The 14,842-nt window shown below is 39.8% G+C and overlaps 1 protein-coding gene across 3 annotated transcripts in view; it reads left to right on the top strand.

The window, feature by feature from the left end:
• Nucleotides 1-14,842, top strand: part of TBC1D1 (TBC1 domain family member 1) — a 201,610-nt gene that overhangs the window by 3,140 nt on the left and 183,628 nt on the right. For all 3 annotated transcript variants that reach the window (XR_013993874.1, XM_081057659.1, XM_081057658.1), the window contains exon 2: nucleotides 7,950-8,457. Coding sequence is in view for 2 of the 3 variants with exons in the window: in XM_081057659.1 (XP_080913785.1) it covers nucleotides 8,041-8,457 (417 nt within the window). In the remaining variant the exon portion in view is untranslated. The remainder of the gene's footprint in view (nucleotides 1-7,949; nucleotides 8,458-14,842) is intronic.

The raw sequence follows: 14,842 nt of genomic DNA, 5'->3' as shown, positions 1-14,842 counted from the left end.
ACGTCTGCTTATGTGTGGGTGCCTTGGCATAATATGCTTTGCCCTTTTCCCTGTCTGCTGAGCTGTCCCTCTCGTTTCTTGGCTACATTAGTTCTAATATGTGACATGTTGCACGGCTCTTTTCTTTTCTTGGTCATTAAAACTGGGAGAAGCAGAATCTGTTCATTAAAATGACTGCATCCACAGAGCAGACAAGGAATATATCTTGCTGATGATGGCAAAGGATTTATTTAGCTTTTCAGTGCAGAACTGTTACCATACAGTACAGTAGCCTTGGCTGACTTTTATCTTCATTTCTTCCTTTTCCATCCCACATTCTGATAAAATATTTTTAAACCAGATTCTTCACAAAAGACATGAAGGTTTCCATTTTCAAGCCGAGATTTCCATTTGACGCATTCTTAGATTTAAGTGCAACGTGTCCCTTTTCACGTTTCAAATGGTTAGAAAAAGATTTGTCATATTTGGACCATGTGAAATAATCTTGACACTTAGGTCTCAGTGAAGCTGTGCAGAATGTAGGGAGTATGTTTTAATACCAGCAAAGCGGCATTTAGTTTTAAGTGTGCCCATTTCCTTTGTGACACGCAGCATCTTTTTTCTCTTAAAAAGAGAATGTACTCGTTTAACAATACACTATTTATGATCAGTGAATCTACGCTTCCAAAGTAGCTAAACACTTAAGGGTTTATTGCCAAACTTAATGAAGTTATCTACGTAAGTTCTTAGAACAGTATCTATATATAGTGAGCATTCAATAAACATGCCTTATTGCTATTATTACATTTATTTATTTTATACTTTTAGCTTATAACTTTGACATTTAGATTTGGATTACTGAGGCCAAGCCAGATTTAGATAGAAAAACAGCCCAGTTAATCCACTAGCAAGATATTTTCAAGTAATTCCACTCTAGAGATATTATTAGATCATGAAGAATAAAAATTTAGGCATAAGACAGGTCTGGATTCAAATCCTGCCTTCATTCACCAGCCACGGGATCCTAATGTAACACGGGGATGATAAAACATACTTATCAGAATTGTAAGAATTCAGATCATGTGTAATGTCCAAGAAGAGGCAGTTCGTCAATAGGTAGTCCTCCAGCCAAGTGGTTAAGAGCAACACAAACTCTGTGGAAGGAGCTGGATTTGAAATGTGGTTCTGCCACTTGCTACCAGTATGACTTTGAGCAAGTGACCTCATTTCTCTGTGCCAGCATCTTCCATCTCATCTCTCATCTTTAAATTGGAGCTGATAATGATAATAGTTTATCATAATCCTTATTCCAATAGGATAATAGTCCTTATTGTCTAAGGTTGTTACGAGAGCTAAGTTGGTTAATAGACACATAGTAAGTGCTATTAGGTGTTAACAGTTACTTTTAGGAGAATAACTTAAAGCCTCGGTACAGGAGGCAAGGTTATACATAACCCCTGGAGGCTAGCTAGACACCCCCAGCCGTACCCCTGTATCCTGTGCAGTATAGAAGAAGAGAATACAAAAAATGACCGTGGCATTCTAAATGACTAGCCTTGAATTGGCTCTGATTTATATAGGAAGGAAATTATTCACAACATCGTTATGCATTAAATTGGACAGGCGCACGCCAGTGAGGGAGCGTCCTTGATGATGAAAAGGTTAGGACCACTGGCTCCAGGAGCTCCTTGTGATGGTGAAATAGATGACTGCTTCAGAGGGACCTGTGGGCAGTTCTGGGTGAGCAGCACGCTGCTCTGATTGGGTGAGGTTCTGTGCAGAAAATGGACAAATAGTTTATCCAAGCCAGTGGTCTTACTGCGTGGTGAGAGTAGAGTATTCAGGTGGCAGAATAATTCTGTTCAGCTGCATGCCCACTCTATCTGGGTTAAAGAACAGAAAGATTAAACCATTGATTTGCAAGAGGAGGTGAGTAGCCACCTGGGGACTCCCTGCCCACCGAGGGGTCCCCAACAGCTAATCAGCATCAGCTGTTTTCTAAAGTGGCCTGGAGCTAGAAGCTTCTAACACCTACCCCTTTATCCTTTGTTCATTCCCTCCTCCCCTCCCACCAGTTCTGAGGAGGAGGTGAGGGTGGAACCTGAGGAGGCTGCAGCATTATTAGCTCCTGGGAAGTCCCCATCCTACTTCTTGTGGTTGGCTAGGAGGGGGTGACTTGGGGGCTGGGAAGAGAGGGAGTTCCCAATGGTGGCCTACTGACTCCCACCATTGTTTCTTTTGCTTCCTGATCAATAAACTCCATCCTTTCTTCACGTACCTCCTCCTCCACATTTATATTTTTGACAGGAAGATGAGAGCAGTTTTCTATCCCCACACAATGTTGGGGACATTTGGTATTATACATTATGAAAATTAGATTCATCAGATTTCAGAGATAGAAGAAAACTTGGGGATGATCTTGTTCCATTCGCTTATAAGAGTACACTTAAGATTTGGAGAAGTTAAGTAACTTGCTTTCTAAACTTCACACTTGAAAGTGTTTTCACGAGGAAACTGAGGTTCTTTGCAGCACTTGGATGGGAGTCAAAGACTTGGTTTGTCCTAATTCTGTCACGAAATTTGGACAAGCCACTTAACTTCTCCAGAACCCAGTTTCCTCATTTCAAATATGAGGGAAATTTCTAAATGGTTTAAAAGGACCTTTCTAGCTTTAAATTTTTATGATTCTAAGTGCATGCTGTCAGGAATATTTTGCATAGCAGGACTCACTAACAAGATTATTGAATCTGTTCTAAAAAAAGAAGCATCTTTGTATTTGGGATGCCTACCATATTTAGGGACTGTGGTAGGTAGGAGTTGTGTAGCATACAGATGGTCTCTGCAAGGGATAGGCCTTCTACACACAGAACATAGCTAAGAACATTCTTAGTGACCGTATGAGGCGCAAGAGGCCCCTTGGAAGAGTCGGTTCTCCCTGGGTCTTACGGGATGGTCAGAGGTTGCAGGCACATGATGTAGATTGACGTGGCTTAAAAAATAATCTAATGGTTTGTTAGTATTCTCTGAGTAGCTCATCTGTTTCATGCAACTTTTTATTGAAATGTAATACAAGCAATTGCCTAGTCTAAGTTACCTTGAATCAACAGAATCAAAAGTGCTCATAAATAATTATGGCTATGTTTGAGGTAGAATTTATTATTTGATAGTTTGTAAACAGTGTTAAGATCCAATCTACCTTTTACAGAGATACTAAGAATGTGCCCCAGCCGGTTGAAAAGTGAAAACTTTCGGCGTTCAAATAGTTTTGTCAGTGAAACGGCAGAACACATTTGATGACTGATTACTTACCAAATGATTGAAATGACTGAACTGTGGATTTTTTTGTTTTGCACTAGGTATACATATTCCCTTATAAGAAAAGCAAAAGTAATTCTGTCATGCTTGTTGCCACCATATTAATAAGTGTCTCATCTACACTGATTGTGAGGTCCCGGCTCTTTGCTTTATAATAATTCTAGTACTTCTTTAAACATGTCTTGGGATTAGCAGCTGTCAACGGTTAGAACTTGAAACAGATTCAGTTACAGGAGTGGAAGCTGAGCCAGACATTTAATGCCACTTTCATCTGTAGGTGAGAGAGAAAGAGAGAGAGAGAGAGAGAGAGAGAGAGAGAGAGAGAGAGAGAGAGAGAGAGAGAGAGAGAGAGAGAACATTATTTATAGGGTTATACGAGGTCGGACAATTAATTTCGTGAATTCATCCTAGAAAAAGTGCTACGCACCTCCTTGCTGAATATCACTATGGTCACCTTCGAAGTACTTCCCTTGGGAAGGTATGCACCGACACCAGTGCCTAGTCCACCCTTCAAAGCAATTTTGGAACTCTTTTTCTGGACTGGCCATCAGAGCTGTCGTCGTATTACCCTTGATGTCCTGAATGTCATGAAAATGTCTTCCTTTCAATATTTCCTTTATTTTCGGGTAAAGAAAGAAGTCACTGGGGGCCAGATCAGGTGAGTAGGGAGGGTGTTCTAATACAGTTATTTGTTTACTGGCTAAAAACTCCCTCACAGACAGTGCCGTGTGAGCTGGTGCATTGTCGTGATGCAAGAGCCATGAGTTGTTGGCGAAAAGTTCGTCTTCGTCTAACTTTTTCATGCAGCCCTTTCAGCACTGCCAAACAGTAAACTTGGTGAACTGTTTGTCCAGTTGGTACAAATTCATAATGAATAATCCCCCTGATATCAAAAAAGGTTAGCAACATCATTGCAACAAGTTCACGAACTTAATTGTCAGACCTCATATGAACTTCAGGTCTGTATTCATCAAGATAAACTGTATTTTAAAGGAAAAGAGACAGGGAATGTACTTTCATGAAATATGTTTTCGCTCTAAATAAAGTGGGGGTATTTGAGCTTCTGAACATTTGAAAGAAAAAAATTAGCTCTGAACTGTGTTCAAATTATATTAAAAAGCTCTTAGCATATATGTATATATATCATATATATATATCATATAGAGTAAAAAGAAGAGCCTTCTTTTCTAGTTCAGAAGAGGTTTAGAATTTCCCTATTGATTTTAAAAATCTCAAACCTTAAAAGTTGAAGAAGCTTACAGTCTTGGTGAGGGACTACAATGAGTATGATGATTAGATATGAAGTGAGCCAGACATTAGGGCATTCAGTCATAAAGGATGCCCTAAATCACCTTGCACGAAACAGGTGGTAGTTGCTTGAGCCATGACTTAAATATGAGTTGGAACTAGTTTAGAGGACAAGAGTCAGATCTTCGGGAGATAATTCTGCATGGGTCTCTAGTGGGTCTACATATCTTGCGAGCAAAGGCACTGCTTCTGTTCTGAACTACCTTTTCAATCTTTTTTTAAAAATAGCAAACAGCCGTGGAAGATAGAAATAGTGTCTCCCTCTGGAGCAGACATACTTACTCCCCATTATAAAATATTTGGTCTCCCCAAACTCAGGTGCCTTTCTTGTAACCCAGTATGGATGCAGGTGTCGCCAGCATGTGGGAATTGGGAGTCAAGGAACTGATGCTAACTCCCTGGCTGCTGCATTGCTCTGAGTAACAATACATAGTCCTTTGTCTCAGACCCAGGAGTCTCATGTCTTCCACCAGCAGGCTAACGTGTCAGGCTAACATGTTAGCTTGCATGTAGAGGAAAATTTCAGACCCTTTGCAGTTTGTGACAGGTCATATGTTCCTAGGAGATACGAACAGTATGCACTATGGCTCAGAAGCATGGGAAATAACGTCTTTGGTGAACCATGACTAGTTCTCTATCTTCACCAAACAGTGCACAAAGGAGGGTATTTTAGGGGAGAATATGAGGTTGGAGATACAGACAGGACCAGATTCCGAAGAGAGGTTTTATACCATGTAAAAGACTTTAGATTGTTATAGGGCAGTTATTTATTAAGGACTTTTTAGCAGAGGAGTGACATGATCAATTTTGTGTGTCAGTTAAATCACTCTAGGAAATATGTGAAGGATGGATTGAAGATTGGGGTACTTTTTCTCCAGTTGAGAATAGATAAGATATATATATATATATATATATATATATATATATATATATATATATATATATATATATGTTGGTAGAGCCAGTTTAGAAGTAGTGATAGGACGAAGAAGGAATCTGAATGACTTATCTTAATCCATTCAGGCTTCTATAACAGCATACCACAGACAGGTGGTTTATAAACAACAGAAATTTCTTTCTCACAGTTCTGGAGGCTAGGAAGTCCGTGATCAAGGTGCTGGCAGATTCAGTGTCTGGTGATGACCCACTTCCTGGTTTATAGACTGCCATCATTTTTCTATGGGAGGGGCAAGGGAGCTGGGTCCCTTTTATAAAGGCACTAATTCCATTCATGAGGGCTCCACACTCATGACCTAATCATCTCCTAAAGGCCTGACCTCCTAACAGCATCATATTGAAAATTAGAATTTCATAGTATGAACTTGGGGGTAAGGGGAACACAAACCTTTAGTCTATAACAATGACTCCCTGGTTTGTGCCGTGGCCAATAAAATACATGTTGATGCTTGTCGTGGAGATATAGCTTATAGGAAGGAAGAGAAGTTTTGAGAACAAGGGAAGTGAGACTGAGTTAGTTTTAAAATAATTACATTGAGACTGAGGTGCCTATAGACTATCCAGACAGAAATATTTAATGGCCTGTACTGATCTGGAAATTTTTGAGTTTCAAGGGGAGACAAACACTTGGGAATCATCAGGGTATATGTAGAAAATGCATTTTTTTTTTTTTTCAGTTTCAGGTGTACAAAACAATGTAAGAGGTAGATGAAGTCTCGTGCAGCATTCCGGAGGATAGGTTGAGAATAAGGTGCAGACTCCCCCATGTTACCCATGACAAGTAACTCAAGCTCTCTAGGCCTCAGTTTCCTAGGTCACAAATATGGCAATAATAGTCTCCAACTAAGACTAAGGTGAGAGATGAAGGTTGTTATGAAGATGAAATGAGATGCAAAATTCCTGGTACTTAATAATAAGTAATCTGTGAGCAGCAGCATAGGTAGGAGTGTTAGAATGTGGTTGTTAACCCCCTTAGAATGTGAGATTGTCCAAAGAAAGCAGGTGGAATGAGGGGAGACAATGGAGTGGAACAGGGAAAGAAAGCTGTCAAAGAACCTGAAAAGAAGCAACCCAAGAGCTAAGATGAGAACTGGAAGTTTCAAATAGGTCACCGTTGAGAAATTCGGCGGAGAGGACATTGCAGTTCAGGACTTAAAAGCCCCTTTGGATTTCACAACCAGAAGCTGTGGGCAATCCTAACAGGAGCAATTTCAGTGGCTCCTTGGTGTTTCTAGTCACAAACCAGATTGTAGATGGACAGTAGGAAGTGGAGACGGCATAGCTTTTATCTTGAAGAAATGTGTGTAGGGAAGGAGGAGCTATGGCTGGGGGAGGTTTGAAGTGAAGGGAAAATATCTTTATTAGCAGTATGGGAGAGACTTTATTCACTCCTTTAAAATATGGATTGAGTCAGGAGCTGTGCTAAGCCCCAGGATACCATGGTGAATCAGACAGATGTGACCCCCTGCCTTCACTGACTTTCTCCCCAGCATGTGTATACGTGCTCAGGGAACACATGGGAGGGTGAAAATCCAGGGAGCAAATGAGTAGAGAATAGGGCTTGAGATGCTGTAGACAGCTCAGCTGTGGCCAGCAAGGTTGTGCCATCCAAAAGCACAGGAAGGGGTGAGGATACATCAAATACGGTTGTTGAAAATCGCCCATAGAGAGGGAAAGGCAGTTCAGAGAGTTTGGGTCCAGTAGAAGCAACACCCTCTGTTTTGATGAGGAAGGTCAAGGTGTTGGGGTGATGGCTCATAGGACATGATTAAGCAAAACAATATTTATGATGGTGTTTGGAACATAATATGCACCAAGTACCTGTTAATGGAGTTTGAATTTGTGATTCAGAACCTCTGAACTACATACATCAGGGAGAGTCTTTTAAAACTTAAGTGGTATCATAAGCGATAAGGGATTAAAACTGGTCTGTAGACTGTGATGATGAGCGATAGCTGATACTTTTCTTCGTGAGATTACTTTTTTGGGGGGGGGCGGCTAGTTACCAGTACTGAATTTGATTATCTTAAAAAACAAACCTCTTTGAAACATATGGTAACTAATACAACAGGGTGTCAAGCTTCCCAAGCAGCATTATATTGTTTTCTATCATGCTTGCCTGCGTGGGTTCTGTGAAGCGTAAGTTTAACAGGAATTTCCTGGTGGGATCTTTGTAACCTGTCGTGTGTCATTTATGGCATTTTTAGGTTTTATATGAAATGCAATTGCAAGAAAGCCCTTTCTCAGCAGAGCAGCTTATTTGAACTAATGCCGATTTCTTCCTATGTTTGAATTTCAGACTGTTAAGTTCTTCTGAGATAATAACTCTTTGAAAGTTGCTATGGCTGTGACTTCATTAAATTCTAATGCCTCTGTGTTTCTCCCCCCAGGATTCTGCACCAGAAGCACATAGACTAGATTGCTTGGTCTAAAATAGAAAAGAGTGGCAACGTTTTGCTGAGTTTCCAGACCTTTCCCAAGATGGAAGCAATCACATTCACAGCGAGGAAACATCTGTTTCCTAATGAGGTCTGGGTGGACTTTGGCCTGCAGCTGGTGGGCTCCTTGCCGGTGCATTCTCTGACCACCATGCCCATGCTGCCGTGGGTCGTGGCAGAGGTGCGACAGCTCAGTGGGCAGTCCTCCGGAAAGGAGCCTGGTAGCAAGCAAGTCCGGCTTTGTATTTCACCCTCCGGACTGAGGTGTGAACCCGAGCCAGGAAAAAGTCAACAATGGGATCCCCTGATCTGTTCCAGCATCTTCGAGTGTAAGCCTCAGCGTGTGCATAAACTGATTCACAACAGTCACGACCCGAGTTACTTTGCTTGTCTGATTAAGGACGATGCAGCCAGTAAGCGGAGTATCTGCTACGTGTTCAAAGCTGATGATCAAACAAAAGTAAGTGGGGGGTGATCAAACGATTAAGATGGGACTGGATGGTCTTTCTTGTGCGAGGGTCCAGGCATTCACTTTATATGTACTGGAGTGAATAAGACATAACAGTGAGTTATACATAGATTGTATCATTGGATCTTTGGTTTATGGGCATAGGTTCTTTATAATTTTGAAGAACACTTAGTAACAGATACTAGAAATTATATTTTTCTGAGTTCAAATATTCAAAAGACGAATCAGCCTAAACTTATAAATAAAAGCTGAACGGTTAGGATTCAGACCGTTTAAGAAGTATGTCCTAAAGCGGTGCTCGTCGGACAGAAGCATGCACGTGAATCACCTGGGGATCTTCTGATCTAGTCGGGCAGGGGTGGACCTCAGACTGCATTTCGAACGAGCTGCCAGGTGATGCTGATACTGGCTCCTCTGCAGGTTGCACTTTGAGTAGCAAAGCTCTAGATCAGTGAGCTCTCCGTTTTTTGATCCTGTTCATAAAAAATATTTATTTGTAAACTGTATAAGAATACAATTAGCCACTTGCCCAAGGCACAGTGTTCATTGTGACCATTCATAAGAATAGTGGGTACGAATCTAAGTTTTGATACTTTAAGGCCTTTTTTTTTTTTTGCCAACTTCATGTTAGATCTGATTAGTTTGTTATTGTTATAGCTTGTGGTGTGGCTGAGAAAAATATTATATGAGAAATAGTAAAAATGGCATCAGCGCTGCTACTTTCCTGTTCATTGGTGCTTGCGTTGTTGTTGGCATTTTTGCAGTTCTGTGCAGGACTCATTTGAAGTCCATTCTGTGAGGGTTAGTTTAGATAAAATTGAAAATATAGTCCTTTCTCAATTGGGCCCATGTAAACTGTAATTTGGTAGTCTACGGAAAGCAAACAAACAGGCGAGGGCCCTACTGCTAACCCGAAACAGCTGAGGGCCCCACTGCTAACCTGTGAACCCAGGAATGCTCATGCTAGGCCCCCTGTGTGGCTGTCTGAGGATGCCAGTGTCAATTCGTGTGATAAAGGTCAGTAAATAGAAATAGAATTGCTAATGTTTTCTCCCTGCATCCCACTGGAAGTTTTACATACCGTCTAGGGTGCACAGAACTCAACTGGAAATTAATGTCCGTCGTGATTAAGTAGATTTGTGGAAATTCAATTTTATTTGGTCATTCCTTGTTTCTTTTTACTCATTCATTCAGTGACTGCTGCTCCAGACACCATACCAGTGGATATTAGTACAGGCTAGAAGGAAGGCAGAAGCATTAATAGGTAAAGACCATTTCCGTGTATAGGGCATGATGGGTAAGACAGAGAATGGAGCCTAACACACCAGAGTGTAAGGAAGTCTTTTTGAAATAAGGGCTAACCTTAAGCTTAAAATTACTATATTACCCACAAAAGTGGATAGCTGCTTATTGTAAATCATTTAATGTTATTGTCCATGCATCTCAAATAGCATCCTCAAACAGCAGGATAGCATGCTGGTTTGGAGGTTCAGAGGGACTAACTCCCTGGATTCCAGTTGTTGACCGAATGTAAATGAATCAGGAGGCTTTGGCTAGAATTAAATGCTGAAGATTTATTCAAGGATCTTAGGGTTTGCAAACCAGAGACACAACTAGGCAATATGCATAATGTTCTCAAGATGAAAGAAAATCTGAGGGTTCTTACAGTAAAACGTACATTCTTGAGAAAAATCAGCCCTGTATTCTTAGCTTCTGGATTTGTCCAAGATGGTAATCCTCTAGGTAACGTGTGGTCTGGATACTGGATGTCAGGTCGTCTGAACAATGGATTTCAGATGGTCTGGATATGTGAACATTCTTTCCTTAGTCCTTCAGGGAGTAATTAGAGGGCTTCCTGGAGGCTGGATGTGTACCTAAGTATCGACATAGGACTGAAAAGTTCAAAAGTTTGGGTTCCCAGGCTGGTTTACACAAGGATAGAATTGTGTCCTCATGCCTCACCCTGGTTGCATTTAGCATCTTGACTGTAGTGACTCCATTTTATTTCTTCCCTTTATTCCTTATGCTCCTATCTGCCACCTATAAACTGGGTGGCTTCAGGCCAACACTGAGCCTGTTTTCTCATCTGTAAAATGGGGATAATTATAGTCTGTCTCACAAAGTTGGTGGGAAGACTAAATGAGGTAGAACAGGACCTGGGACTTATTAATAAGCATTTATAACCACAAAAAGTGTCCATCAAAGAAAGTTTTAGTGGAAGCAGATTATATGCTAATTTCATTTCTAGTCTTAAGTAAAAAGAAAACAGAGATCAAAGTGAATGTCTTCAGCTCTCAGGATAGGATCCTGGTCATCTTTAAGGAACATTTTGAAAACTAGACACTTACAAACTTCATAAATAAACTTAATGGTTTCTGTTATTTGGGCAAATTCCAGAGTGAGAATCAGAGGACAGAACAGCCTGTCCTTACTCCAGGCTGGCTCTATATAAGGACTGAATTTCCTTGGGGAGAGTTGTTGCATGGAATAGTTGTTCAGCCCTTTACACTTTTGACTTTTCCCAAAATCGTTTACAGCCATCTGAGAGTAGGCCAGTCATTGAGATACCTGACAGAAAGTAGAGATTTATAACTAAATTCTGTAATTGGGGCTTCTAGTCTTACGAAAAATAAAGAATTGCCCTTACTCTATATTCATATTTCTATGTTCATAGAAATATGAATTACTTCTTAAGTTGCTTTTGGCTTGCATACAATTTTTACAAATACAAATTGTCAGTACTCATCGTAATAAATTGCTGTCATGCTGCTCCTTTCATAAAATAATGATTTGTCACATAGACACTTCGAGCCATGATCCTGTTGTTGGAAACTGGATGGTAAACCAAATTGCCTATGATTGTAACTGACATGGTATCTTTTATGTTTTTGGGATGTCCCTAGTGCTGTATCTCATAACACAGGATTACGTGTATGTGCTACAGGAGCATGTTAACTTACGCCATCATTTCTCTTTCCTATTTGTAACATTTGCTCAGTGAAATAATTCTTTAGACTAGGACCACTTCTAAATAGATACAGTCAGCATCGACTGGGTTTACCAGAGAAGATCTACGCATTAACTGCCAGGGTCATAAGCACAAAACTGAGAGGAAACCCATTGATCCACATAAAAACTAATTTACTGAGAAATGTCTAGGGAGAAGAGGCACGTAAAGGAGTAATTTCATGCACACAACATGAAATTCTGTTTCTTATTGTGTGATCCATAGACTATAGTCAAGGTGATCCACAGAGAAAGGCTTCCATGATCAAAATACATTAGGGCGTCATCTCAAACGTTTTGAGCTAAGGACCTCTTTCCACCCTTAGAAATTATTGAGGATCCCAAAGAGCTGTAGTTTATATGGGTTATATCTATTACTACTTAATGTATTAGAAATGTAAAACTGGGAAATTATACAGGCATTAATTTATTTAAAATTGAATCAATTATTTCATTAAAATTTTATTTTAATTACTACGTAATTAAAATTTTATTTAACTATTAAAATAATCTCCTTGAACATAAGTTCCTTACATGTTAGTATAAATACCATTTTTGTGAAAAAATAACCATATTTTCCAAAAAAATGTTAGTGATGAGTGGCATAATTTTACTTTTTTTTGGCAAATCTCTTTAATGTGTAGATTGATAGACAACTACTGGATTCTCAGCTGCTTCTTCATTCATTCTGTTGTGAAGTATTGTTTTGGTTTAGGATATGAGGAAAGGTTGGCCTCACATGAATATGGACTAGGAAAATGAAAAAATATATTGTAGCCTTTTAATAAAATTTTTCTTTAATACTCTACCAAAACTCAACAAGCAGTAGTTTCTTAAAGGTTTGTTGCAATATGAGCTCTGAAACCATACCAAAGCACTTTTTGCACTTTGTTATATTAAGATCCATTGCTCTATCTTGCACTTTAATGAATCTTTTAGACATCCATGATTCTGTAATTATTGGAAAATATTGTTTTACTAAATTATGCAGACCACACTCTGAGAACCACTATATTAGGGGAACACTGTATTTTCTCTGCTGTGCTCGAGTTGTACTATTAGTCCATTAAGTTCCCAGATTTATCGGACCATAGATTACATTTTCTCATAAAATCCAAGAATATCCTTCCGAGCACATGAGGACAGAGTGGCATAAGGTTCTGGGTTGAAGTCTAGTTTTAAGTTTCATTGTGGGGGCTAAAAAATATTAATACTTTTCCTCCCACCTTCTAAGTTTCTCTAGCTGAGCTAATAATCAAATTATCATGAGACAAAGTAACAGAAGAAAAGCAAAATTTTAATACATGTGCATGGAGAATTCACATAGGCATGAAAATTCCAAAGACAATGAGACAACATTGGGTATATGTGACATTTTGGACAAAGGAGAAAACAGGGGTACTAGATTTCAGAAGTGAGAATGGGCAATTTACAGAAAGCTGAGGAAGAGCAGAACACACGTGGCGGGGGGCATTCTTGCTGGGCTACTCAGAAACAGTGGGACCCAGGAGGTATCTATCTAACAGACCTCTGCCTGAAGACCTCTTATTTATCATATTTAATTCAAATTATGATAAAGGGAATATCCTAAGAGCTCCTTTCCAAAGCAGGTTTTTTTCTATCTGAATCTCTTGGGCAGGAAAGCAGGGAGGTCAAAGGGACTTTCTGAATCTTGTTTCTTAACAAACAGCTTGAAAGCAGTGTCCCAAAAGGCAGCATCAGAATGGCATAACTTTGGTCCCCTTCAAGGTTCAGGGCAGGAAATGATAATATCCTCTGGAGAACTTATGGTTGCATGAGTGACCTTGACTAGGTCTTTGCCGCATCACATCACAGGGAAATCAAGAGTTCTGCCTGGACTCAGCCCTAAAAAAGATGTAAAGTCTAAGAAAATTATCTCGAGATTCTTCTCCAATCCTTCAGCTTTGTCTCGTCTATGAAAAGACATACTCAGGAAAACATCGTATTTGCCACCCACTTTAGTGTTCCTTTAGATCACTCGTAAGAGTATTTACATTTTAATCCTTTTCTTTATCTAAAGAGTAAAAATCTCTGCTTCCTTTAAAGAGACTTGCCAGCACTGTGTTTTAGGTAGTAGAAGTGTTGGGCTGGGGCTTTGGACATTGTACGTCAGAAGGAAAGAATGGATTTCCAAAAGGGAATGTCACGATTACTGGGATGGTAATACATGGAAGGGGAGTGTAGGTTGTGTGCAGGTGAGGGGAAGGGACAGTGTGTGTGGGACGCAGGGTCTAAGTCAGAGATTGGGTACATGAGAGTAGTTTTGCTATAAATGCCCACTGTTTTTTAACTGACTTTACTTTTCATTCCTGAAATATGTCCTGGCTTTTCAAGCTCTGTTCCTGACTCTATTCAGATTCTGATTTTCTGGATCTGGCACCCAGTCTGGGTACCGCATGGGTGTTTCATAACGTGTCAGGACAGATGTATTGATGCACGAGTTCTCAGGGGCGGTCCCTTCTCCATCCTGCCTAAGAGGATCTTGTCTTTGCTAGAATCTTGCTAGTCTATTCTCCCCTCTCCCAAAGAGGCAGTATTATATCCTGCTGGAAAAGAAGCTAAATTGATCTCAGTAAGGAAGTACTAAAACATTACGGATGGGGAGGAGGAGGAAAGTGTGAAAAAGGAGGCTGGGGTTGGGGTAAGTGAGCCAGAGTAACTGAACAGGAAGTAGAAGACTACTTACAGAAGAGGGCATTAATAAATACTGCTGAGGAAGATGTACCTGAGAAAATGTCAATGTCCTTCGAGTGAATGGGTTTCCTTTTCTGATTTTTGGCAACTAAACTGCATTTCTTTTCTTCTTTAATAATTTTTTTTAAATTTTTCAATTATAGTTGACACACAGTGTTATTAGTTTCGGGTGTAGAACATAGTGATTAGACATTATAACTTACAATGTGATCGCCCTGATGAATCTGGTACCCATCTGACACCATACATCGTTATTACAATATTATTGACGTTATTCCCTATGCTGTACTTTGCATCTCCATGACCATTTTGTAACCGGCAATCTGTACTTCTTAATCCCTTTTTCCTTTTCATCCATCTCCTCAAGCCCCCTCCCAACTGGCAATCATCAAAACATTCTCATGTATATGAGTTTGGTTCTGTCTTAATTGTTCATTTGTTTTTTAGATTCCACATATAATTGAAATTATATGGCATTTGTCTTTCTCTGTCTGACTTATTTCACTTAACTGCTAGGTCCATCCATGTTGTTACAGATGGCAAGATTTCATTCTTTCCCGTGACTGAGTAATATTCCATTGTATATATGTACCACTTCTTCATTGTCCATTTGTCTATTGATGGACACTTAGGTTACTTCCATGTCTTGGCAATT

The sequence above is a fragment of the Rhinolophus hipposideros genome (genome assembly GCF_964194185.1).
Source record: "Rhinolophus hipposideros genome assembly, chromosome: 1".
In the NCBI taxonomy this organism is placed as follows: domain Eukaryota; kingdom Metazoa; phylum Chordata; class Mammalia; order Chiroptera; family Rhinolophidae; genus Rhinolophus; species Rhinolophus hipposideros.
This window is presented reverse-complemented; position numbering and strand designations above follow the sequence as displayed.